Raw genomic sequence first — 27,605 nt, 5'->3', positions numbered from 1 at the left:
ACACTGAACCCCTTACCCCGAAGGGTGTTAATTCTATTTTTTACTATTGTAACTGAACTGTTAGGCTGTGCATGGTGGAGAACACCTATAATCCCAGCACTCAGGAGGATGATCATGAGTCTGAAACAGTCTGAGAATATCTCAAAAAGAAAAAAAAAGTCAAAATTGAGTCATTAACTATATGAGAAAAAGGTCACACAGAATGGACACCTAGAGACCAACATGGCATTTAACAGACATTTATTGAACACTTATGTGCCAAGCCCTATGCAGGGCACCAGAAATATCAAGTCAATGCAATCTGGTCCCTGCCCCACAGAATTCACAGTCTAGGACAAATCAGGTTCATACAACAACAAAGGGGCATTTGGATAATCATTTTACAACACAATCTTTTATGAGTTTCCTCAATACTTTGTGAGAGATACAACGTCTTAAAAACAAGTTGGCATAAATGTAAAGTCACACAATTACAGGGACAGAAACCACCTGCAATGTCAACACAGGGCTCTCAGACAGTTTACATCTAAATTCTTTTTAGGGAGCATACAAATTGTGCCAACCTGCAGAAACAGGTATAGACTCAGGTGTCCTGTGGCCCACACAATGGCTGGAATATTCTGGACACAAGGGACCCTGAACCTTTATCTCCTGCATCTACTTCATTTCTGCCTCTTCCCCTGGGGAAAGGACCTTCTACATTCTTGGGCTCCTCCTGAGAATATCAGATGGCTTAAAAGGCTCAATTCTCAGCAGTCTAGTAGGAGATCTCTGGCCTAAGAAGTAGTAGCATAAGTAAGCGTACAGCAGACCCTGACTCTTTCTGATGGTGGTGGGGCTTCCACTTTACCTTTCCTTAAGTCTCCATAATTACCAGGAGCAGTGTGGGTGGGGTGGCCTCATCTCACCACACCTCTTGGGGATTCTGAACAGGACAATGGAATCTAGGATTTGAGAGTAAGCAATATTGGATGTTCATTTTCACCCCAAGTGCAAAAGCCCACAGATTAGGTCTATGCAGAGATAGCTCAGGACACATAAAATCTGCAGAGCCCAGGCAGACTTGGGTTGAGGCTGGGGAATAGGGGTGAATTGTGTAGTGGAGGGTACAGCCCTTTGAAAAAGCAGGGATGTGCCACCATCACATCACAGAGGAGGTGTCTGTGCAGGCTGGCCAGGATTAGGCCCTAATAACTCTGAGCTCTTTGGGTATGAGTGTCCCCAGCCCCATAGTAGCTTTGCTTGGACAGAGGCCTACCAGGTGAGTCAGTAGGTCAAGTAAAGAAAATGGGTCTCTCAGGTGACTGACACCAAGTGAGAACAGGCCCTGAGTCCAAGCAAGCTCTCCCGAGCTCACTGCTGCTCCGCCCTGGACAGGGTCTCTGGCTCCCACCTGGGACTACTGTTCAGTTTCCTGTCCCTCAAGCTGCTCTAAGAAGCCTCCCTTTTCCCCAATGACAGCCCACACAGAACTTTTAATAAAAAAAAAAAATAATTTATTGTCAACAAAGGCAATATATACAACAGGACAATGGATGCAACAGGACAACAGGTAAAAGGGGTGGTAACGGGAGCCCTCGGCAGGGACGAGGTGGTAAGAGGTAATGGAGGCCTCCTGCTGTAGGAGCCAGAAGTGGGGGAGGAAAGGTGTCCCCCGAGGTAGTGGGACTCAGTTCAAACCCCATCATGACCACCTCTGCATAAGGCACTGTGCCAGGGGAGAATGGTGGGGTGCTTAGAGGAAGGAGGCGGCGTGGGGTCAGAGGACAGGTCAGCGAAGGATTGGGGAAGGTGTTCTCCACAGGCCCAATGCCTTACCACCCAACAACCAGAGCCACCTCTGCCTACCTCAGGCTGGGCCAAGGGCAGGCATTTTCTAGTACCCCGATGTGACAGTGATCTTCCCCTCCCCCCTCTACATTGTCCTGGCACCTGGTTTTAAAAACTCTCTATCAGGTGGCCAAGCTGGGCAGATCTGAGATTTAAGCCAATGGGGAATAACTACCTCCTCCCGCCCACCTTTCCTTCTTCCCACCCCGCCCTCTCTAGAAAACTGAATACCTATACCCTACTTCCTGCCTCTGGTTGTCCCTTAACAGTGGCACTGGATTCTGACAGAACTGTGGGCCAGTCTGGGTTGTCACCTGGTCCCACCCGCTTGCTGCCCTGGGGGTGCTTGGACCAGTCCTGTAAGAGGCTGACGGCTGGTGGTTCCTCCATCCGAACACGGATAACCTGGAGATCCAGTGTCCCACGAAGCCCCGGAGGGGAGGCTGGGAAGGGATGGGAGCAGAGAGCACAGTCAGACCTTCCAACGGTCCCCAAAACTGCAAACCATACCAGACTAACAGGGCTTTTCTCTTTTCCAAAGCCCAGTGTCTTGTCCTGGGAAAAGTCCAAGGAAAGCACAAGGCTCTCTTAATCAACCTGGAGTGTCTGGCCTTACAGCCCCTTAGGCACAGAGCAAGCATCAAATGCAGATTCTGCCCTGTGTATTTAGCATATGGGTTCACAGGGCCCATGATGTCATTCACTCACTCTCCAACTTCTATCTTCAAGACTGCACATAGAAGTGATCCGGTAGGGAATGCCCAAAGAAGTCTAAACATGGCTTTGGCTGCACAGCACGGAGTGATAAGGCGGAGCATATATAGCACACAGTCACCCTGAGTTAGTGCCTGCCCCAGCTTTGCTCTGAGGCCTTCATCCAGGTTCCACATCCTTTGAGTTGTTATGTCTCACACAGTCAATTATCTTAGGAACATGGTGAAGGTACTGAGAATGGCAAAGCTAGGCCTCCAGCTAGGGCATGGTAGAAACACAAAAATGTCCTTGATTTTGGGGCCCATGCAAGTAATATATGGCAAAGCAATCCCAGCACTTGGGAGGCAGAGGCAGGCCATCCAGGAGTTCAAGGCCATGGCCCATTGGTTAATGGTACTGGCTGCTCCTCCAGAGGACTCCAGATCAACACCCAGAACCTACGTGACAGCTCATACTTTTCTATAACTCCAGTTTCTGTTTCTGATACCCTTACACAGATACACATGCAGCCAAACACCAATAAACATTAAATAAAAATAATTAAGAGACCAGTCTGATCTTAGAAAGAAAAAAAGAAAAAAAGACTTCAAGTTCAACTACTGAAAAGAAGGGGAAAAAAGCCAGGCAGTGCTGACAGACGCTTTTAATCCCAGCATGAAATGAGAGAAGCAGACGATTTCTGATGTTTTTTTCAAGACAAAATTTTCCCCTATACAATTTAAGATAGGTATGATTTTGATGTTTTTTTGCTGTAGTTTAAAATTATGCATGAGAATACAAGATAAGCACGGTGACCCACACCTTGAATGTCAGTACTCGGGAAGCAGAGGCAGAAGAATCTCTGAGTTTGAGGCCAGCTTATTGATACTACACAGTGAGTTTCACAGCAGCCAAATCTATGAAGAGACCCTGTCTCAAAAACAAAACAGAACTGAGAATATAGTAAGTGCAGTGGTAGAGCACTTGCCTGGGTTCAGTCCACATAGAGAGACTCATCAAACCAGGTGTGGACCACATACACACTCTTAACTCCAACCCATGGGAAGGTGGAGAAGGAAAATTGTAACCCAAAGTCCAAGGTCTGTATGGGCAACTAAGGAAGACCCCGTGTCTCACAATGAAAAGTAAAGACAGGGGGGCAGTAGCTCAGAGGCACAACACTAAGGTCTGAGTTGGTACCTGGCTGGGGTAAGCAGAATTTCTTCTCATCTCCTGAAGGAAAGTTAAGGGAACATTATGTCAGAATAGTGGCAGTTAACAGGAGTAAACGGAGATTTGCAGATGGACTGAAGTGGGGTCTGAGACAGAAAGGGTAACTGCAGCACGTTACTAGCAAAGGGGAGTCTGATAAGCCTTGGCTGTCATGAAACTTGCTATGAAGAACAAACAGATCTCAAACTCACAGCAATCTGCCTGCGTCTGCTTCCTGAGGACTAGGGTTATTAGGTTTTTTTTTTGAGACAGGAGTTCACTCAGTAGCCCAGGATGGCCCCCCAAACTCACTATCCTCTTGCCTCAGCCTCACTAGTGTTGAGATTACAATTAGTTGTTGTCATACTCTGTTGACAAGCTTTTAATCCACCAAACCAAATAGAGGTAACATCTAGCTGCTAGGAGAGAGGTTGTTAATGAAAGGAAGAAGGGGGCCAGGCTCTGACGCCACAGATGGTGTGTAGAGCTAAGGACCCAGATGTCATCTTCTAAAAACATATAAACACTGTCTATGCTGAAGTTGGAAGTGTAATGACCACTGGGCTCATCATAGGGCTAGTAAGCTTACAGTCTAGAATAGGAATGACAGACAACAACATGTGCTACCAACTACACCAATCAAGAATAAATAAGAAAGGGACATGGGAAATGTCGGGTATGAGGGTCTACAAGGGTTTGTATAACCTGCTCCAGACTACCACAGAGGTGGACATGAAGGGAGAGAATACAGGGGTCTAAACACTGGCTTTAACCTTATGGCAGCAAAGGAAGTTGACAAAGAAGAAACGTCAGTGTAGAATGTTGTGGATAAAGTCAGCCCAATGGACTCCGAGACAGGTAAAGGCCGTTGACAGAGGTTCCAGTTTAGGAATAAGTGGTACAGTAGCCAGAGGGAGAAAGGAGTCAAGAAAGAAGAAATAACAGCTTTGTGAAGGCTGTTAGAAGATCTGGAAGAGATGATTGCCGAAGACAGGAGAAAATCATTTGCTTTTGCAATGGGAGAAGAGCTAACCCTTGCTAGGGTCTGTCCAGCCTTCTACTGTAGGTATACATGAACCCAAATACTAAAACAGAGACTGCCTTGTGTAACAATTTTCTCTGAGATTGAAACATTCTACCCTTAAGCAAGAAGGTAAACAACTCAAAATAGCTCCAGGAAGTCCCCCAAACTGACTAAAATTCACTAAGCCCCTCCCTACAAGAGTAAAACAATAAAAACTGAGAGCAGCTCTCAGAGAAGTAAAGCTGAGCTTCAAAAACTCAACAGAAGAGCTGCCTGAGACCACACCGGCTGCCTGAGACCACACCGACTGCCTGGAGGAGGTAGAAACCAGCTTGGAAGAGGGTGCACAGAAGAGGCTTAGCCTAACCTGAAAGAACACTCTCCAACTGTGGAGCTGTCTATAGGCTGTGATGTGCACCAAATTTCTACCTTTGTGAGTGACATGTCACCCATGACTTTGGTAACGCAGCCGTCTTTGAATAATTTCTGTTTCTGTAAGTAACCCCTCATCCATATTCCTGTAAGTAACCACAATAAAACTCATTGATTCACCACATTGGACTTTGGTGGCATGCATATTTTTGGTCTACTGTTGGTTCCTTAACTGGGGTGGGGGTGGGGTGGGGGAAGGGATAGACTTTTGTGCATTGCATCTCCTGAAAAAAAGTTTTGCCACATAACAGGGCTGTGCATCAACTTGTAAGTGGGTGTCTGGTAGAAGCATGGTAAGTTACAGCCTGTTGGGTGAGAGACCCTGGCTAAGAAATCTTACAAGCCTGTAGTGGTTGAATATACCTGGCCCATGGGAAGTGGCACTAGGAGGAGGTATGGCCTTGTTGGGGACTTGTGACAATGTGTAAGCAGACTTTGAGATCTTATGCTCAAGTTCCACCTAGCACAGAAGAGACCCTCCTCCTGGCTGCCTGCATCCTTCTGGTCAAGATGTACAACTCTTCTCCTCGTATATACTATGTCTAGAATCACCAGGGCACAGAACAACTGTTTAGCTTTTTGAGGAACTGCTAAATTGCTTTACATTGTGGCTATATCATATATTCTAACCAAAAATATATTTGTTGGTAAAAAAAAAAAAAAAAAAAGTAAAACTCCCCACCATGCCTGCCTGGATGCTGCCATGCTTGTTTTGATGATGCAAGAGTAAACCTCTGAACCTGTAAGTCAGCCCTATTAGATGCTGTCCTTTATTAAGAGTTGCCTTAGCTGGGCAGTGGTGGCGCACACCTTTAATCCCAGCACTTGGGAGGCAGAAGCAGGCGGATTTCTGAGTTTGAGGCCAGCCTGGTCTACAGACTGAGTTCCAGGATAGCCAGAGAAACCCTGTCTCAACGAATAACCAAAAAACAAAACAAAACAAAACAAAACAAAACAAAACAAAACAAAAGAGTTGCCTTGGTCATGGTGTCTCTTTACAGCAATACGAACTAAAGTAAGGCAATGTCCACGGCTTAGCTTCTATCCCATAGCACTTTACTTTTGCAGTGTTGGAGATAAAATCTTTGCTGGACACAGAAATTTATGCTTATAATCTTAGCCTCAAGGGCTGAGGCTAGAGAACTGAGAGATCAAGGTTAGCCCGGCCTACAAAATAGACTCTGTAAGAGCACTGGCTACTCTTGCAAAGGACTCAGGTTCAATTCCCAGCATCTATATGGTTGCTCACAATCATTTGTAATTCTGCAGGTGATTCAAACGCTACTCTAGAGTCAGCAGGTCTCAGGCATGCATGATATACAGACTTACATGCAGACAAAACAACCACACACACTGGGATTTTATAGACATGTTAAACAAGTGTCCCACATTAGTAACCTTTTCTGGTTTTAATTTAAATTTTTTTTTTTTTTTAAATTTTTGGATTTGGTTTTTTTGAGACAGGGTTTCTCTGTGTAGCCCTGGCTGTCCTGGAACTCACTCTGTAGACCAGGCTGGCCTCGAACTCAGAAATCCGCCTGCCTCTGCCACCACCGCCCGGCCCTATTTTACTTTTTTAAACTTTTCATTCTTTGTGAGTTTTACCTGATGCACCCCAGTCCCACTCATCTCCTTGACCCCTCTGCCCTTGAAACCTCCCTTCCTAAACACACACACACACACACACACACACACGAGACACAGAAAACACATCATCATGGAAGCTGTGTCACACGGAAGCACATGTGTCAGTGTGCCCTGCAGTACGCCTGTGCGCACACACCTTCATTTGCAGATGTTCAGGGTTTTAACCCTGTGGTTCTGAAGAAGAGCTATGCATGAAGCGAGGTAGCATGGTATGGGGTGTGAGACTGTAGGGAAGAGAAAACTTCCACAATTGGTGGTTTGTTTTTGTTTTTTGTTTTTTTGTTTGTTTGTTTCTGAAGGCAGGGTTTCTCCATGTAACTCTGCCTGTTGTGGAACTCTCTCTGTAGACCAGGCGGGCCTCTAACTCATAGAGATCCACCTGCCTCTGCCTCCCAAGTGCTGGGATTAAAGTTGTACACCACCACACCCAGCTTAGTGTTCTCCTAATGAGAACCAAGCATCAAACTGACGTCTGGTTTGTACAAGAAGTTTTTTTTACCCTCAAGACAACTCTCCAGCCCTGGCCTTTCTTTTGAGGTGAGGTCTAGCTACTTTGCCCAGGCTGCATCAGGCACCTGAGCTAATAGGCAGGGGCTGGGACTACAGGTGCACACCACTCCAATGCCTGGTTTACAATTGTTCCTTCTGTACAACAGAACCAGAAGGCTTGCTATTGCTATGCACTACTTTCATGATCAAGATGTTACAAAAGGCTCAGGACTTAGTTAAGGTCCAGAAGCTGGGGACTCCTCTAGGTGAGGAGGGAGCAGAGGATGGATGGATGGAGATAAAAGGGCAGGAGAGCGAAGTCTGATGTGAGACAGACCAGAACCCTCAAGCCAGAGAAAGCAAGCCGGGAGCCACTGAATTGCAGAGCTGAACTGAGTCCCAGTGGAAGGAGGATCCTGCAGGCTGTTGCATCTTCTGATCTCCATCGTACACCATGGCACGTGCCCTCCCATAAGTAAATAAAACAAAAAGCTTTTAAAGACTTGACAAATAAGGAAAGAAAGCTGGGAGAATTGATTACTAGTCTTTGGGACAAACTGGTCCATTTCCCTCTCGGGCCAGGAAGAGGCCTCTTCCTGAGTGGGCAGCTCCAGCTCTCACTTCCCACCCAATCCTCACTCGTCTTGCAGAGGCTGGACGGAGCCCATTTCTTTTAGTTCTCACTAAGCACAAAACCTACAGGAATCTTGGAAATGTCACATGACTCAAATGACATGTAAGAGCAGAAAACAATGTCCAGCTCAAGAGCTTCTTTATGTCAGGTACTGTTGGTTGCAGGATATTTGATTACATTGAGAACCCTAAGATTGGGTTATTTATTGGAAAAAACTGTTTCTACTTGTGCTGCCGCTCATCCCTAGCACACACCTTTAATTTCTGTTTGTTGGAAACAGGATTAAATAAAGTCAACCATAAGAGGCAAGGCGACCTGTTGACAGGGAATGGACACAGGAAAAACAAAACAAAATAAAACGAGAGTAAAGAGGAAGTCAGGAGGATAGACAGAGAGACTCACAAGGAAGGGATGGTCAAGTGAGTGTGTGTGTGTGTGTGTGTTGAAACAACAGAGAGAACTTTCCTTTTGGGATGCTGGCTATAAAGGAAGGTCAGCTGGGTGCTTTCTCTGACTCTGATTCAGCAAGCTTTTACCCCAGTCACTGGTTCCCAAGTCTGAATTGGTAAGACCAAATGATGTGAGATTTTGTTATAAACAACACTTGGCAATCCAACACTAACAGAAAAATTACACCAGTTGTAGACAAACTAAGAAGCCACCAGATTTGGGAAATCCTCAGGGAGAGAGTTAAGGATGGGAAAAACCATTATACAAGGCACTAGGATCCTCTATAGCGTTACTTTAAATAGCTTGAAAACAGAAGCCAAAAATGAAAAAGCTAAATGACTTAACTGAAATTGGCTCGATACTGATTTTGATTAGTATCATCTTAGTATTTCATATTTTATCCTTAATAGCTATAGGAGCTTTCTGTACCCTGTCAAAGAAAAAACTATATAGATACAGGAAAAAGAAAAATATGAATATGAAAAGTAGACTGATAAGATACAAGCTTTAGACTTATAAATGAAAATACTTTTTGTTTTGGTTTGGTTTTTTTTTGGGGGGGGGGTGCTTACTTTGAGACAGGGTTTCTCTGTGTAGCCCTGGCTGTCCTGGAACTCACTCTGTAGACCAGGCTGGCCTCGAACTCAAAAATCCACCTGCCTCTACCTCCCAAGTGCTAGGATTAAAGGCGTGCACCACCATTGCCCTGGCATAATACTTAGGCACAGAACAATTAAAAGATTTAATGACTGTTGTTAAAAACAACTGCTCTGGAATGAATCAAGGGACAGACAGCTTCAGGCAAGATAAGAAAACAAGTATTTTGGTAAACTGCTATATTCATAGCAGAGACCTATGGTAAACACATAAATAAATGGCATGAAATTAAAGGGTTAGTAGACACAGGAGCAGATGTAACAGTAATTTCACCAAAATCTTGGCACCCAGATTGGCCTCTTCAGGAGGTAAATATTCAGCTTCTGGAGACTGGAACTTTATCTCACGTGAAACAAAGTACAGGACAGGTCTCATGTATAGGGCAGAAGGACAGACAAACAGGGAAACTAAAGCCTTATGTGGCTAATAATTGCTATGAATTTATGGGGACATGTTGCAGCAATGGACAACACTGATTAAAATTCCTCCAATCTCAAAAGCAAACCTAAAATAAAGAATGCTTCTGAGAAAATATTTAAAAATATTTAAAGGTATTATCAAGAATAGTCACAGATTGTCCATAAGCAGAACATAACAGCTATGGAGTGAGACTGGACAGTAGGAAAAAAGTGAAGTAAACAGGACTATATATTTTAAAGATGTGTTGACCTCAGAATGGAATCGAGGATATGTATTAAATTGGGGAAGAGGTTTTGTTTTTGTTACCACAGGAGAAGGAAAAACTGCGGATATCATCAAGACTGATAATGATTAGGTTCAATCAGGAGAGAGTTCCTGAGTAAGGAGAGGTCATAGTTCAATAGGTGACTTGGTCATTCAGTCCAAACTAACTTATAAAGACTAACAAACGCCTTTCATTTGATCAGGAATGAAATAATAAAAAACATTTTCAAATGATTTACCAAAGGCATATTTGCTTTACTAGTGTGAAATGAAAACTAGGTCTTATTATACCACGTGTTTTAATTTCAAGTTCAAATATTAAGATATATCATCTTTGGGCTGGAGAGATGGCTTAGTGGTTAAGAGCACTGACTGCTCTTCCAGAGGTCCTGAGTTCAAATCTCAGCAACCACAGATGGTGGCTAACAACCATCTGTAATGAGATCTGGTGCCCTCTTCTGGAGTGTCTGAAGATAGCTAGTGTACTTATATATAATAAATAAATCCTAAAAAAAAAGATATATCATCTTGGACATTAACTTTTGAGTTTTCTTCTTGGATAAAAAGGATATTTTTGTTGTTTGGTATTAAAAACACAGTTAAGGTATTTAAAATGTTTTAAGTAAATTCAGATCAGAAGACTGAGTTTTACTACAGTTCAAATTTGTTTTCTAAGTCTCTAAGAGAGTGATTAATTTGGAGCTAAGATAAAATATTTCTGTGGAGCCGGGCGGTGGTGGCGCACATCTGCAATCCCAGCACTCTGGGAGGCAGAGGCAGGTGGATTTCTGAGTTCGAGGCCAGCCTGGTCCACAAAGTGAGTCCCAGGACAGCCAGGGCTACACAGAGAAACCCTGTCTCAAAAAACAAACAACCCCCCCCAAGAAAACAAAAAACAAACAAGAAAAGAGAGTGTGTCCCTAGACAGAGTGAACTGGCCAAATGTCTGCCCATCTCTGCTGCCCTCAACAGGAACACAATTCACTTAAAACTTAAAGCTAGCTGTGGGGTTGGAGCACAGCTCTCTCCTTTAAACCCACGAATGCTTGTTAAAGGAAAATCTAAAATCTGTCTCATATCAGAACAACCACCTGGTATGAGAGGAAAACAAAATAAATAAATAAATAAAGGCCACTAATCTCTTAACCTTCTGGTTTTTGTTTGACTTTTCTAAAGGTATAAATATTATCTCAAAACCTGTAAGATTATTATGTAGTAGTTACAGAAGAATACTAATTCTGGAAATAAAATTTGATCTAGCTTCCTGTATATGCTTTCAGGTTAGAGTCTGAAACAGGTAACTAGAAACAAAGTTTGTGTACTTAATGGATTGTGACGCTCAAATCTGAGATCTGCTGAAAGAGATCTGCTTAAAATGTTTAAGTTGCTACCATCCCTAAGAGTAATCTTTGAAGTCTCCAAGAAGGTGATGGGGCCCTGTAAAGGTGAATTCACCTCACTGGGCAAAACTGTCCCTTGCCTCTTCTGCCACTAGGTTCTGCAAATAATGGTCACCTTTGGGCTAGCGGTTGTGTTCTACCTAGCCAGGATTGCTAAGCTGACAAACATCACCCAAAGATCAACTTCGGATTACAGACTGCTCTGGACATCCAAACTGCTGAGTTCATAGGACACTGACATGAACATTTTCACAGACCTTTTGAATACAAAATACTTAATCTTAAGACTCCCAAATATAATCAACTGGACATTGTGGAATGCCTGGCAAAATAGCTTAGTACTGTAAACAGTTTTACTGTGCTAGAGTTAAATTCTTTCCTTTTTATTTAGACAAAAAGGGAAATGCTGCAGGGTCATGCTCTGAACTCTGAGATTGTATTATTTACAGAAAGAAAAAAAAAAAAACCTGTCTAATAGTAGTGTGGCTCAGCCCTAGCACAAACCTTTAGTCCAAAAGCTTTCTGTTTATTGTAAACAAGATTAAATAAAACCAACCATAGGTCAAGAGGTGGAGCAAGCAACCAATTGACAGTGAGTGAATGTAGGAAAAAAAAGACCAAAACCATAGAATAAGAAGTCAGGAGAATAGACAGACACACAGGAAGTAGAAGGGAGGGACATTCATTGCGGGAAGGGGTTAGAACAATGTGGAGACAGAGCTTTTCTTTTGGGATATACTCTCTGTCTCTGTCTCTCTCTGATCTAGCAGGCTTTTGCCCCAGCAACTGGCTCCCAAGTCTGAATTGAGACTCGAAAGATGGCTCAGCATTTAAGAGCAGCGACTGCTCTTCCAGAGGTCCTGAGTTCAATACCCAAAAACCACATGGTGGCTCACAACCATCTGTAATGGAATCCCATGCTCATTTCTGGTGTGTCAGAAGACAGCTACAGTGTATTCACATATATAAAATAAATAAATAAATAAATCTTAAAACAAACAAACAACACCCCCCCCTCGCCACACACTGTTGTAGGTGCTGAGGACAGACAGCGCGACAAAGCAGGGAGCCTTCTGAGGCTCAGGCTTCCTGCGGAGGCACTCACTTTCTCACTGCACTCTCTGCTCAGCTCAGCCTGGAGAAAGCTTGCCTGTGGCTGTGGGGACCAGCTTCCTGAGTTAGCACTTGGAAAGTGGAGACAGGAGGATCAAGAATTCAATACCAGTCTTGGTTACATAGTTTAAAGCCAGCCTGGGCTATAGAAGACCCAATTAAAAAAAAAAAAAAAAAAAAAAAAAAAAAAAAAAAAAAAAAAAGCCAGGTATCCTACAGTGGCTACAACTGTATCTTAGCACTTGGGAAGCTGAGCAAAGACACTACCCAGCCTGTGTTTCATGCAAACTGGGTCAACAGAGTAAAAACCCTTTACCACCCCTCTTCCCTGAAAGGACTTGCGGACAGATCAGTTTACTTTCTTTACTGCTTTGTAAACTCCTTTATCCCCATGTTGCAAACAAGGTTCTTGGAAAGTTCCAGAAATTTCCCAGGCAGCCTCATATGCACATCCATTAGATCAGCAAGCCTCAATAGTGAGCTTCTCTCATTTCTATATCTAGGATTTTTACTCCTTTCCTCTTTGCGGGGTAGGAACTTTACTTACATGGAAGCTGTATACCTTGGTCCTGTCAAACCTCTGGGTTCCCAGAACAAGAAACTATCTATCAAAGGCTTTGCCCTGACAAGGCTCCATATATCATGGTAATACCAGGACACACTTCTACCCCCTCAGTCCCATTCTTTCCCTTTGCCACCACTTGTAGTCCCCTGACCCTTCCAGTTTGTGTCACCTCACCACCCAAGGTAGTTTGGTCACAGGACACCCAAGACTCAAGATGAGGGAATTACGTGAAGGCAGAAGATCCCAGGCTGATCAAGGCCCAGAAGCACACAAGTCCGAGGAGGCTATGCCTGCCCAGGAAGTAACACTGGAATGACTCAGGTTGAATCCTGAAAGCATTAAACCTGATCCAAGTACATGAGTGAGGCCTGTCTAAGGGTGAAGACCAGTCAGGTAAACAGAGGCACGTAGTGCACTCCTTTTTAGACTTCTGATAAGGAGGAAAGACATGACCAAACTAGTAAAAGTGGGTACTACTGGGGACCTGCAAGGGAAATGACGTTCGCTTGCATCCATACCAAAAGCTTAACTCCTCTTTGCAAGCCCCATGTCTGGGGCCTGCAGTTGCCTATTAGCTGTCTTACTTGCCCCAGCACCAAAAGCACATTAATGTCACATTTCTAACTTTGTGGGATGAGGGTCTAAGCGCTCCCTGGCAACAACCAATCCTTCATTCACAAGTTGCTTATCCTGAAATGTTGTAATATGAATTCAACAAGACAATGTGAGGATCCAGCTTCAGCCTCTGCTCCCTGGAGGACATAGCAGTCTTGATTGCCCTACTGTGGTAACAGGACTTATAGGTTAGCAAAAAGACCCTGGAGCTGTAGAGATGGCTCAGTGTTTAAAAGTGTACATGAGTTTGATTCTCGTTATGTACACTGGAGGTTCACAGACATCTGTAATTCCATCTCCCAAGCATCCTGCACCTCCAGCCTCCAATACCTCCTCGGGGACCGGCACTCTCATGCACTTATCCACACACAAACTCTTGCCATAATTTAAAATATAATTAAAAAAATCATTGAGCAGGGTTTCTTTGTATAGCCTTGGCTGTTCTAGAACCAGCTCTTTAGAGTAGGCTGGCCTTGAACTCACGGAGAGACACCTGTTCTGCCTCTGGGGTGCTGAGATTAAGCATGTGCCACCACTACCTGGTTATAAAAATAAATCTTTTGCAGGGTGGTGGTGGCACACGCCTTTAATCTCAGCACTTGGGAGGCAGAGGTAGGCGGATTTCTGAGTTCAAGGCCAGCCTGGTCTACAGAGTGAGTTCCAGGACAGCCAGGGCTACATAGAGAAACCCTGTCTTGAAAAAAAACCAATAAATAAATAAATAAATAAATAAATCTTTTAATAAGTTTATAAAATAAAACTAAATTAATTAAAGAGTTGGACAGGGTATCAAATGCCTTTAATCCCAGCACTCAGGAGGCAGAGGCAGGGAGGTCTCAAGTGGACTGAAGCCAGTTTGGTCTACAACATGAGTTTCAGGGCAGTCAAAGTTATATAGTGAGATCCTTTCTCAAAACTCCAAAAAAACCCAAAAAAACAACAAACAAACAAACAAACAAACAAAAAAAAAAAACAAAAAAGAAAAAGAAAAGAAAACAAAAGCATCATAATATGTGTGCGCTTGTTTGTGTTAATGTATTTGGGGAGGGGAGCATGTGGGCCGTGGCACACCCGTGAGGTCAGTCAGAGGACATCTTTTGATAGTCCATTCTCTCCTTCTACCACATGAAGGCTGGGGACTGAAGGCAAGTCATCAGCCTTGGCAGCAAGTACCTGCACCTGATGAGCCATCTATCTCCCTGGTCTCCATGTCTAGCTCATGTAAGGAGCTTTTTTTGGGTTTTGGTTTTTTAAGATTGGTTTTCACTCTGTAGCCTACTCTACTTCCAACCTGTGGCAAAGCTGTCTCAGACTTTCAAGTGTTGGATTATGTTGGTTTATAAGATATTTTTATAAGGATCAAATGAATTATATTCAAGAGTTTCTCAGTCAGTAGGACAAGTTATAAACACAAACACCAGCTGTCAACGGAAATTCACTTGTACTACGGAATATCCTTTTTATGCTCATTACTGGCCCATGGTCCCCACAGCTGTTTAAATAGTTGAGTACTTACCTCACCTGGGCCCCTGTATCACCACGGTGAGGTAAGTCCTTCCAGGGCTGCAGCTGGAAGCCGCCTCATGTTCTAAGCTGAGCACCTAGCTTTGGGAGCCCTAGCAAAACTTAATGACCACCGCCAGAGATGCTTGCTTATAGACCAGCTTCCTCAACATTCAAACCCCTGTCCTTGGCCTAAACATCCGGCACCTCTATTTGGGTCTGGCTGTGATCCAGGGACTCGGCTTTCCTTACCAGCCGCCCCCAGGAGGGCTCACCTGAAGAGGGACTTTGTGGCTGGGGCAGGCCCTCTGCTGTTCTGCCGTCTTTAGAGGAGCCCTTGCTGTCAGTGGTCCTGAGCTGTGTGTGGGAGAAGAGCTGCAGGACGAAGCCAGGAGGGAAGCTGCCGTCGGTGAAGTGTCGGACTTCAGCTGGTGCTGCGAAGGGCTCTGTGGGTGACTCAGGAGACGGGGGGTCTGGAAGAAGGCCATGCACAGGTGTGAGTAGAAGAGCATAGACCCCCAAAGGCTCAAGCCCTAAGCTCCAAGCTGAGTTCATGTAGCGGCTCTCTGATGTGCACTTTCTCTGGACTGCATGCTCCAGTGTTCCAGCCAGGCTCAGCACCCGAGTCCCCTCACCTGGGTCAGGGTCCAGGCTTTTGGTCATGTGCCTGCTTTTCTTCTTTCTAGCAGGCTCCTCCTCAGGGGACTCTTTCCATCTCTGACCACGGGGCCTTTTATTTCCTTGCTCTATGACAGGGGCAACTGCAAAAGAAAAAACTTTAGCACTTTAAGGCCACTGTACTGCTCTTTAACCTCAGGTTCCTGAGAACACCTGCCCAGCCCAGCCCCTTAGCACAGGATGTCCCACTAAGCCAAAGCTTCCCTGTTGACTGACCAGGCAGCTCAAGGGGGCGGAGTCCTCTGGGCCGGAGCCTCTTAGGGAGGGATGGGTTGTCCTCAGAGTCCAAAAGGACCACAATCTCTGCTGGCATTCTGGCAGGATCCGGGTTGGAGATGGGGTCTGGCTGGCCATCCTGGCCTGACTCTGAGGGGGCAAAAGCCCACTGAGCTCAAAGGCCCCCACAGGCCCCACTTCTCCCTCAGCCCTCACCCTTACTACCTAGACTGGGCAGGGATGACTGGTCAGCTTGCACGTCTTGCAGAAGGGCAACCCCTTCACTCCAGGCTTCCAGGATGTTGCTCTTCTCAGAGGGACTCAGGTCCAGGGTGTGAGGATGCTGCTCCAGAATGTGTGTGCGAGCAGTGTCTGCTGACGGGCACCGGATCTCAGCCCCACACACCATGCACAGCGCCCGTCCACTGCCTCCTGGGCTGTTCCCCACCAGGAACTCCTGCTCCCATGACACTTGCTGCTTGAGCTCCTCATAGCCATCGATACCTGCTTCCAGCAGGTTAGGCCGAGGCGGCGGTGTCTTTTCCTGTTGGGTTACTGCAGAAAGGGGAATGTGCTGTGAAGATGCCAGGGCTGGTGATGCTGTGTGGGATGGGGAGTCCTGCGCAATGGTCCATCTCCCCATCGGATCCTAACAAACCAGCCTGAGGCACACAGTTAGCTAGGGTGCCTGAAACTGCACTTTCACCCTTTACCTCTTCTCTAGTCACGAGTCCCACTCCATGTTTCCAGAGCTGAAAGGCATCATAGGCCTGCCTTGACCTCTTTGATCATCTGGCAGATATCATTCCTGTGAGGCTTCTAGGTTTCCTCACCCAATAGTCAACTCTACCCATATCCAATTTGTAGGCCACAATGCATACTTCAGTCTCGCCTCAAATTTACTATGTAGTGAGGGTCAATTTTTAATTCCTAATCCTCTTGCTCCCACCATGCCTGGTATTTGAAGTGATAGGAATCAAACCCAGGGCTTCAGGTATGCTACACAAGCACTCTACCAACTGAGACATAACTTTAACCACCCGCCTTTAAAGTATTAATTGGTGTATGTATAATGTAGGGGGGAGGGGTGGGGTGGGGTGGGGGTTGGGACATGACACACGTGCCAAGGAGTACACGTGGAAGGTAGAGGACTATGCTGTGGGATGAAGTTCTATTCATCCACCCTTACATGGGCTCAGAGGATCTGACCTAAGGTTATGTTTAGTTACCCAGGATGGCCTTAAACGTGTAATTCTCCTGCCTCGGCCTTCTTATAGATAATATTACAGGGTTTTACCAGACTCTGATTTTTATGTTGTTCTAGTTTACTTTTTTTTTCAACTGCTTTTTCTGTTGTAATAAAACACCAAGATTAAAGCAACTGTGGGGGCTAAAGGGTTACAGGTTACAATCGATCACTTAACACAGCCCAATTAGAAAGACTCAAGGAAGGAGCTTGGATGCATGCTCCCTCAGCTGGAAGGGGGTGTACGTGCCTTTACTCCTAGAACTTGGGAGGCAGAGACAGGAGGATCTCTTGTGTTGGGGTCCAACCTGGTCTACAGAGCAAGTTCCAGGACAGTCGGGGCTATACAAAAAAGCTTTGTCTCAAAAAACAAAAGCAAACAAACAAACCAAAACCATGTTCCTTTTCCAGCTTGGTCTCAGACCAGACACATCAGTCTAAAAATGGTGCCACCTATAGTGTGCTGGGCTCTCCCTCCCACATCAATCAGGACCATTTCCAACAGATATGCCCACAGGCCAATCTGATGGAAGCAACTGCTCAACTAAGGTTCACCTTCCAAAGTGACACTAGTTTTTTGTCAAGATGACAATAAAATTGAACATTAATTCATCCCTTCATGCCTTCAGAATCAGTACCACAGGGGAGATGACTTTTATACATCCCTCCTTTCAGTTTCCAGTTTGAGATGCAGCCCTGGTGCCCTCTGGACCACCAGTTTATGTGCTGACCCTAAGAAAATACTTTCCAGAAAAATTTATCTCAATGATGCCATGGTAGTCTTTTTTTTTTTTTTTTTTAATTAATTAATTTATTTTTTTGGCTTTTTGGAGACAGGGTTTCTCTGTGTAGCCCTGGCTGTCCTGGAACTCACTCTGTAGACCAGGCTGTCCTCGAACTCAGAAATCCGCCTGCCTCTGCCTCCCAGAGTGCTGGGATTACAGGCGTATGCCACCACCGCCCGGCTCATGGTAGTCTTTTAATAATTACTGTTTTTTTTGTAGTACCAGCTAACAAACATCCATTCTTCCAACAAAGCAAGGTTTCACTTGTATATTTTCTTTATTAATTTTTATGTCATGTGCATTAGTGTTTTGCCTGCATGTGTGTACTGCATGAAGAGAGTTGTGAGCGGCCATGAGCTCTTAACTATTGAACCATCTCTTCAGCCCACCAACTTGCAGATTCTTAAAACTTAAACATATCCCACAAACGGCCCTGATATGAGTCTTTACGTCTGTCAGAAAGTTCACAAACCAACCCTTAATCAGTTACATTTCTCTCATTTTCCCTACTGGGACAGGGTTTCCCTGATAGCCTTTGTTGTCCCTAGAACTCTTTTTTTTCTTTTTCTTTTTGGTTTTTCAAGACAGGGTTTCTCTGTATAGCCCTGGCTGGCCTCGAACTCAGAAATCCGCCTGCCTCTACCTCGCAAGTGCTGGGATCAAAAGTGTGCATCACCACCGCCTGGCAAGAAATTTTGGGAAAGGGAGAACCAGGAGTTGAACTCAGGTTCTTTGGAGCCGTAGTCGGTGCTCTTAACCGCTAAGCTACAGCTTTAGTACCCTAGAACTCTTCCCCTTGTGCTTCTTCCTCCCAAATTCCTGAACCCCCATGCCTGGCACTTTCCTTAGCATTCTTATCTTTTTAAGCTTCTACTACAGCTCATTAAACTCTTGAGCACTTCCTGGGTAAGTTCTAAAGGCTTCCACAATTTCTGCCCAAGTTCAGTTCTGATGCTGTGATAAACACAACCAAAAGCAACTAGGTAAGTGTGCTGGCTAGTTTTTAATGTCAACTTGACACAGTTAACAGAAGGAGCTCAACTGAGAAAATGCTTCCATAGGTTCAGACTACCCAAGCCAGTAGAACATTCTCTTAATGTGGAAAGGCCCAGCCCATAATGGGTGGAGCCATCCCTGGGTTGGGGGTCCTGGTTCTATAAGAAAGCAGGTTAAACAAACACGGAAAGCAAGTCAGTAAGCAGCACCCCATGACATCTACAGCAGCTCAGGCCTCCAAGTTGCTGCCCTTAGATCTTTTGAAAAGTAAATGGAACTGTGAATAAAACAAATCCTTTCTTCCCTGTATTAATAAAAACCCAAACAAACTGCTGAATTAGATCAACCTGTGTATGTTAAAGGTGTTTTAACATCAGAATGGAAATCAGGGAATGTGCAGCATTGGGGAAGAGGTTTTGTCTGTACTTCCATAGGTGAAAGACTATGGATTCTATCAAAATTGATAAAGATATGATCTGAATAAAAGCAGCTCTCACATGAAAAGCAGGAGTCAAGGAAAGAAGCAGAAAGACAGCAACACAGACAACAAGAAAGCTGATTCGCCCTACGTGAGGACAGCTCAACAAACTTGCTGAAAGAAGATCATCAATTCATTAGTAGACTGGAAAGTTTAGGATGTGCAAGGGACATTTGCTGAAGGACAGATATGAGGGCTACAGTTATGAAGGATCATCACACCAGCAGACCTTCATAAGGACATTTAGACTGTTAAGTTTCTATAACTGTTTCTGTTGCAAAAGTTAAACTGTGTGCAATTTTTAGCTTAACCAGAAAGATGGAAATTACAGAGAAATTTTAATCCAGCAACATGGATTCAACAGAAAGACACACCTTTAATCCCTCAGGCTAAAATATAGACACACCCTTACATACCTTTAATCCCAAACAGTGAAAGTTAATTTGAAAAGGAAATTGCCATTTTTGAAAGTGACCTCTAGTTGAGGGGCTCACAGAGTGATGGAGCAGAGAAAGATGTGATAAGTCAGAGATAGGATATGCTCAACTCTAATGAGAACAGATAGAAAGGAGAGGATGTAAGAGAAACTTACAAACAGCACAGAGAAACTGAGAAAACAGAGGCTGGAAGCTTCCAGGCCCAAGCCTACGGATAAATAGAAAAGAGAAAGAACTGCTTCGGGCTCAGCCCAAGCCATCTATTTGCCCAGCTCGGGTACAGATCCTATCATCCCTTCATCTGAGAAAATAAGGTACTTTTACATTTCCCCAAGTTGCTTTTTGTAGTGGGAAATGATTAAAATATATGTAGTTAACCAAATATATTTATGTATACGAAACTCCCAATTACATAATGCCAAATCACAACGATAAGGTTTTATCCCAATATCTCTAACTTCTCAGCACACCAGACCCCATCTGATGTCACCTTCCCTGCTCTATTGGTGCAGCCTCCAGGCTTCTCTCCCCACCCCTCCATCTCTTAGCTCCTCCTCCTCTCTCCCCTCTAATCACTGGCCTCTCACTGCCTCAGTGTGAATGGATAGGAAATATTTTGCAACAGCTCTTGGTAATGGTCATCACAGCAATAGGAACCCCAAATAAGAAAAGAAAGGGTTTATTAAAGGTTATAATTCATCATCTAGGGACACCAAGGCAAAGCTTGAAGCAGAAACTAGAGAAAGAAAAGGGGTTCAATATTTTTCTCCCAAGCTCCTTTCACCTACCTTTCTATACACAGCTCAGGCCAATTAGCAATCAAGAAAATGCACAACAGGCCGGGCAGTGGTGGTAATCCCAGCACTCTGGGAGGCAGAGGCAGGCGGATTTCTGAGTTCGAGGCCAACCTGGTCTATAGAGTGAGTTCCAGGACAGTCAGGGCTACACAGAGAAACGCTGTCTCAGAAAAAAAACAAAACCAAAAACCAAAAAAAAGAAGAAGGAGGAAGAGGAGGAGGAGGAGGAGGAGGAGGAGGAGGAGGAGGAGGAGGAGGAAGAGGAAGAGGAAGAGGAAGAGGAAGAGGAAGAGGAAGAGGAAGAGGAAGAGGAAGAAGAAGAAGAAGAAGAAGAAGAAGAAGAAGAAGAAGAAGAAGAAGAAGAAGAAGAAGAGGAGGAGGAGGAGGAGGAAGAAAATGCACTACAAGTCAGGCGGTGGTCGCGCACACCTTTAATCCCAGCACTTGGGAGGCAGAGGCAGGTGGATTTCTGAGTTTGAGGACAGCCTGGTCTACAGAGTGAGCTCCAGGATAGCCAGGACCACACAGAGAAACCCTGTCTCAAAAAACCAAAAAAGAAAGAAAGAAGATGCTCTACAGATAGACCCACAAAGTAATCTGACAGAGGCAACTTTTTAGTTGAGGTTCCATATTCCCAGATGGCAACCAAGATTAACTACAATAGTATACATTCTTTTTTATTATTATTATAATATATAAGTACACTGTAGCTGTCTTCAGACACACCAGAAGAGGGCGTCTGATCTCATTACAGATGGTTGTGAGCCACCATGTGGTTGCTGGGAATTAAACTCAGGACCTCTGGAAGAGTAGTCCGTACTCTTAAACACTGAGCCATCTCTCCAGCCCAATAGTATATATTCTTTTGGGAGTGAAAAATACCTCTGCCTGTACCTTTCCTGCCTGGAAGCTGCCATGCTCCCACCTTGGTGATAATGGACTGAACCTCTGAACCTGCAAGCTAGTTACAATTAAATGTCTACAGTTGTCTTGGTCATGGTGTCTTTCACAGCAGTAAAACCCTAAGACAATCAATCATCTTACTGTTACCAAAAGAACTGGCATGCAGGAAATGGCTGCCCTGCCTATTTGTCTATAGGTTAAGGTCTCTCCCAAAGGTCAACCGTCTCTTACAATCAGCCTTCCTTTTGTAGGGTGCTCCTGAAGTATGTGCAGTGATGGCTATGCCTCTTTGGTTTGTGTTTTCAGATCTCTACAGATGAGAAAAGTTCCCTCTGTGCAGAAACACTCTATTCAGAGGCAGCCCAGTTGTCTTGTCAGGTGCCTGTGAGCCTAAGTACTATACCTCCTCCCCTACCAATGGAACCTAGGAAGAGAGAACTTCTGGAACAGTCTAGGTTCCATGTAACAGGACCCCAAGTTTCAACTGGTCTTCTTCCCCCAATTCTCCTAAACCAGGGCTCATGAAGGTCAACCAGCCCAGCCAGCACTTCTTCCATGTAATCACCTTTTCAATCTTGACTTCTGCTACTCAAAAGCATTCAGTCACATCGAAGACTATTTTCTCAACTCCCGACAGAAGCTGCAACCCCAAGCTGACCATCTCATTCCCCTCTGTAGCAAGTTTCCTCCACAGCGCAGTTCAGGCCCTCAACAGATGTGTCTAACTCTCAAGCACCAACAGTACTAGGCTGTCAATGACAAGGGACTGACCTTAGCTCTCTCATCCTGTTGGCTGCCTCCTTTGGGTAATTCTCACCTGCTGCCTTCTGATACCTCCTGTACTTTATTTCGGTAGCTGGGGGGTGGGGGGGGTTTGCGGTGAAGAAGGGCCATACACTTGTCCTTGGGAGCTAGCTGAGCATTTTGTCAATGGACTCTATTTCTGGCTTATCTTTTTTTACTTTTTGAGACAAGATCTAGTATCCAGGCTAGAGAATTTGTGATCCTCCTGCATCAGCCTCCTGAGTAACTCAAATTATAAGCTTGCTCATCAGGCCTGGCAACTCATGATTTATACCCTGGCAAGGCACCCAAGAGAATTCCAGATGTAGATATCCAACTACTTAGCTAATCACTCTCCAGGAGCCTCTTAGAGACAACGAACTTAATATTCAAAGCCTATTCCCAATCTTCTAAATCTACAGCACAGCAGTCTGTCTCAGTAAACTGGCAGATAATCCTTCCACTTTCAAATAACAAAACTGTGGCAATTTGAATGAGAATGGCCTCCAAAAGACTGATCCTCAAGAATGCTTGGTCCACGTTAGTGGAACTATTTGAGGAGAATTAGAAGGTGTGGTTTATAAGAGGTGGCGGATCTCTAGGGGGAGCTTGGAGCTTTTAAACGCCAAATGCCATTCCCAGTTAGCACAGATGCTCTTTCTCCCTGCCTCCCCCAGTTAGCTCCTGCTCTCTCTACCTTTGTGCAGTAGAACAGGTTAAGCTCTCGGCTGCTGCCCCAGCACCAGGCCTACCTGCTGCCATGCCCACTGCCATGATGGTCATGGACTCTAACACTAAACACCCAACTTAAAAAAAACTAACTCTGGTGTTTTGAGACTGGGTTTTCTTATGTAATCCTGGCTGTCCCTGGGCCTCAAGTGCTAAGATTTAAAGGTTTATGCCAGGAAGTCCCACAAACACCTTTTGTTTACACTTTGTACTGGTCATGGTGTTTGTCACAATAGAAAAGTAACTGAGACATACATACATACATACATACATACATACATACATACATAAAATAACCTTGTTTTTTCTTTTAAAAACACTATCTCACTATAGCCCTGGCTGGCCTACAACTATATAGATTAGGATGACCTGAAACTCCTAAGTCTGCCCGCCTCTGCCTCCTGAGTGACAGAATTAAATATGTGCACCACTATGCTGTGCCCAAAGAATAATACTTTGAACTCATCCACTTTCTGATACTCCGGATCTTCCTAGAACCTTGTGCCTAGGCCAAGAGGCCTCTAGAATCTTTCCACTTGGTCTTCTAAGTTCTCTTCCATTCTTACTAGAGACACTTTTCCTAACAACTTAAGAGAAACAAATTCTAACTAGACCCTCATTTCTCTTTATCCCCCTTCTGTAGTCTCTAAAAGAACTGATTACTGGGGCCGGCTGGGATAGCATAGTAAAAGCTCTTATTGCCAAACCTGATGAGACAAATTTAACCCTACACGGTGCCAAAACTGACTCCCAAAAGTTGTCCTGACCTCTTCATACTTGCTGTAACTGACACAGACACACAAAATAAAAAAGAACTCACTGCCACCTAACATGCTATTTACCCGCTGGCTGCCACTGGGACCTGGGACGCACAGTTAAGAGCAGGGTTTCACTTACCGGTTCCCCACTGTTACGGCTCCCACCTCTGCCTGAAAAATGCTTGGCTTATAGCTGCCCAGTAAAGTTGAAGAATGAATCTCTGTAGGTGTCTAATTCCTTCTAACGGTGATGAAGCCATCCTCGTAAGCACTCTATAAACCAGCACAAGTAAAAAATAACCTGTGCGATGCACCAAACATTGAGAGGAATGTGGCCTTTTTTTTTCTCCCAAATTTTCTAACCTTCTCTCCCATCTCCAAAAAAGAGTTAAGTAAAAGAAGCACAATGACCAACTTCGTTCACAATCGTTTTTGGGTACTGTCATGCTTAAGGGAAACAGGTATTCCACCATATGGAAATATTTGCGTTTTTCATGACTAATTGTCTTCCACAAAGGTAGCTCTTTGTTTTCTCCTTTGGACCAGAGAGGCTGGGGAAGGAGGAAGGGAAGGGAGGGGAGGGCAATGTAGTTCCAGATTGTCTCTTAGACACCTCCTTTAGTGACCAATCTCCACGTAGATGGCTTGTTACCTCCCCCCCCCCACCCCCCAGCAAGTCCCACTTTTCTCAAAACTGGGTGCTACTAGCAATTCCATTCAAATGCAGGGTTCTAGAATTGACACCTGTGGCTCCTGAGACAGAAGGCCTAGAAGACCGAGGAAGGGAGGAGGGTTCTACTTACTGGGTTCTTATTTCCCCTCTCTGGAGGTCGCCAGCCGCGCCAGCCTTCACCTCCGTTATCACTCCAGGCGAATAGCCTGGGGCCTAGAGGCCTGGTCGCCCCTCGGCCTAGAAAACAGACCGGAACCGGGAGACAACAGCCGCGCACAAACCACTGTACTGGGAATCCGGCCTCTACTCTGGGCTCGAGGGGGCTCAGGGAACCGGAAGACCCAAGCGCTCCTTTGGTGTGGATGGAAGGCTCTAGACCCCGAGCGGGGGAGGGGCGGCGGAGGAAGGGGGGCTCCGAGAGGCCTGGGATTCCAAACCCGGTGTGGGAGGAGCGAGGGCGCCCTAGCCGCGGACCGGAGCGGACCGGACCGGGAAGGGCCCTCTGGGGCTGCAGATGCCGGCCCAGGGAGGCGCCTGGGGACCCGGGACCAAAAACTGGAGATCTAGTCCCCGACCACCAAGCGGAAGTGAGGTCCCCCCCACCTCACCTCGGAGCATCGGCTCGGGCCGCGGGATCACGGCCACCACCACGGCCTCCTCGTCATCATCCCCGTCTTCACACTTGAGCGTCACCTCGAAGCAGTCCAACGACGCGGCGCCCTCGGCTCTCAGGGCCATGGCGAGGCGAAGAAGGGAGACCCGATAACCGAGGACGGTCGCACAGACCTCGGCGCGCCGCTTGTGGCGGCCGCCTCCCGCCCCGGACCACGCCGGGCCCGTGGCCCGCTTAGCTCGCCCGACGCTCGCCCGGCCGCCCGGCCAGCCACGGGCTTCAAGGCGTCACGACCCCGGGCGGGGAGGGTTCGATCCGGGGCCCCCAACCCCGCCGCTCCCTTTTATGGAGGCTCATTGTCAGCGTCCGTCCGGCAGTCCCGCCTCCGGACCAGGCTGGCCAATCACGTGAGGACACGCCCCCAGTCCCGCCCCAGCCACAGGTCTAGGCCAGAACCCTGAGCGGCGCGTTGTCTCTGGCCGGTTTGCCCACGGCGAAGCCTGGAGTCTTCCTGCGAGCCCGCAGCCTTGGGGACCCCGGTAGGGCAGCCCCACCAGTGGCTGGCATAAGCGTGCTGCGGGGCTGCTCGACATCTTGCTTCTTGGCTTTTCCTTGACTAGCCGCCTGGAAGGCGTCACAGAGGAGAAAAGACCGGCGGGAATGTGGGAAGGATGCATAGGCTCAAAAGTGTGGAGACAGCATCTCTTCTAATTCCTTCGGGCCTCGTTCCTGTCTACTAGCACATACGCTTTAGGGGAAAAAAAAATCATTTTGGATCCTCCTAAACAAAGATTCTAAAAGATGAAGAGGACTGGAGTGGCGTGTGGGTGTGTGCAAACCGCTTTCAGGTGGATATCATTTACGTTTTTTTAAAAAAAAAACGTAAGTCCAGAGAGTGTGGCCTTTTCCCGGGACACAGCAAGTCCCCTGAGAGCCTTCAAGACCAGGATCCGGTTGCCATGGCGCTGCTGCTGGCATTGGCGCCTGATTGAAGGCTGTCACAATGGGCACTTGCACTTCTACAGAACACTCCCTCCCCCACTCCCACCCCACCCCCACGCACAGTGGCACTAGATTTCAGCTGAGAAACAGCAAAAATGTCTGGCACTAAAAATTCTGATTTTAAGTGCTACCAACAGTAATTATCATCCCAGAAACAGTAATTCTGTATGATGTAGGAGGCTAGGGGACGGAAGAGACAACAGTTTACTTACAGTGTATATATATATTGTGTGTGTGTGTGTGTGTGTGTGTGTGTGTCCTGGGCATGTCCAACACCCACCACTGCATCACCAGCTTTTATTTTGTTGAGATAAGGACTCACTTTGATGTCAGTCTGACCTGGAATTTGTGTAACCCTGGTTCCCTTAACCCTAAAGGCTGTTCTTTGCTTTGTTGCCCAAAGCCTCTGGGTAGTGTCTGCTTTGTTTTTGCAGTGGGCTGGCTACAGCAAGCAAGCTTTAGAGAGATGGTGACAAAGGCCTGAAAGGTAAGAAAAAAGAAAAGCCTGTTCTTTCCCCTCCCTCTGTACCTCCTTCGTTCTTTCTAGCTCCTCCTGAGCAGGTGAGGCTGTGGCTCCAGTGTCTTTGTGAGTCCTTGGTTTGTGTCAGGGCTTCCAGCCCTCTGGCACTCTGTCACTTGGGTCACCCTATGGTTTCTTATTTGATTCCAAAGCGATGGGTAGCCCTAGTATTGCCCTAGTATTGCACCAGATTTTTATGTAATTTTTTAAAAGATTTATTTATTTATTTTATGTATTTGAGTACACTGTAGCTCTACAGATGGTTGTAAACCTTGCCCCAGCCCCAAGATTGATTATTATTATATGTAAGTACATTGTAGCTGTCTTCAGACACATCAGAAGAGGGCTTCAGATCTCATTACGGATGGTTGTGAGCCACCATGTGGTTGCTGGGATTTGAACTCAGGCTCTTTGGAAGAGCAGTCAGTGCTCTTAACCTCTGAGCCATCTCTCCAGCTCGATTTTTATGTAATTACATGTATTTATTTTCTTATGGGTTGTATAGCAGAGTACCTGTCTGAAGGTTAGAGCAGCAGCTTTGTGTGGGTCCAGAGGATTGTACTCAGGTTTGTTACTAGCCCTCTACCACATACTTAATACACTAGTTCTTTGGCCATCACAAGTGTAAGTGACAATTTTTGAGTCTTGGTTTCTTTGAAGAAAAAAACACCCCAAAATATAAGAATATGTTTTTATTTTAATTCCAGGTGTGAGATATAGGACTGCTTTGGTTTGTCCATAGCAGATGACTATGATTTGCCTCATGCTCTAGCAGGGGTGTGGTTTTGCCAGCTGCAAATAGTTTAGTTTCTGCATGTATGTGACATTTGGAATTCTGAGGATTTTTGAGAGGGTATATAAATGGTAAGGTGGGATTAGTGGTGGTGGTGATGGAGGTGGAGGAGGTGGATAATTGGGGAGCTGTTGGTTGGTCTTAGTCAGTTTAAGTAGTCCCAAACAAAGAAGAAACAAAAATTTAGATATCCCGGTGGCAAAGATCAAACTTGCCCCAAGGAACCTTATACCCCTAGTCAGCAGGAAGT

General features: G+C 45.6%; 1 protein-coding gene across 2 annotated transcripts; it reads right to left on the bottom strand.

The window, feature by feature from the left end:
• Positions 1–223: 223 nt before the first annotated feature.
• Positions 224–25,418, bottom strand: Spindoc (spindlin interactor and repressor of chromatin binding). 2 transcript variants are annotated; one of them, XM_052190912.1, is made up of 6 exons: positions 25,036–25,418; positions 16,068–16,397; positions 15,843–15,992; positions 15,584–15,709; positions 15,224–15,421; positions 224–2,273 (listed from the first exon to the last, which is right to left on the bottom strand). In XM_052190912.1, the coding sequence occupies exons 1-6, from the start codon at positions 25,163–25,165 to the stop codon at positions 2,062–2,064; spliced, it is 1,146 nt and encodes a 381-aa protein (XP_052046872.1). In that variant the 5' UTR covers positions 25,166–25,418; the 3' UTR covers positions 224–2,061. The 2 variants fall into 2 exon arrangements, with proteins under 2 accessions (XP_052046872.1, XP_052046879.1); XM_052190919.1 differs by having other exon boundaries at positions 2,059–2,235.
• Between the last annotated feature and the right edge of the window lie 2,187 nt (positions 25,419–27,605).

This window comes from Apodemus sylvaticus, chromosome 1 (assembly GCF_947179515.1).
Source record: "Apodemus sylvaticus chromosome 1, mApoSyl1.1, whole genome shotgun sequence".
NCBI classification, from domain to species: domain Eukaryota; kingdom Metazoa; phylum Chordata; class Mammalia; order Rodentia; family Muridae; genus Apodemus; species Apodemus sylvaticus.
Note: the sequence above shows the minus strand (reverse complement) of the source record. Positions and strands in the feature narration are given on the sequence as shown.

Bases quoted from the DNA above. Each gene is read 5' to 3' on its own strand.
- Spindoc (XM_052190912.1), bottom strand. From the start codon at position 25,165: ATGGCCCTGAGAGCCGAGGGCGCCGCGTCGTTGGACTGCTTCGAGGTG. The intron at 16,398-25,035 runs GTGAGGTGGGGG...CCCTTTCTGCAG, and splicing joins GCCCGAGCCGATGCTCCGAG to TAACCCAACAGGAAAAGACA. The intron at 2,274-15,223 runs GTGAGCCCTCCT...ATCCCTTCCCAG, and splicing joins GCCACAAAGTCCCTCTTCAG to CCTCCCCTCCGGGGCTTCGT.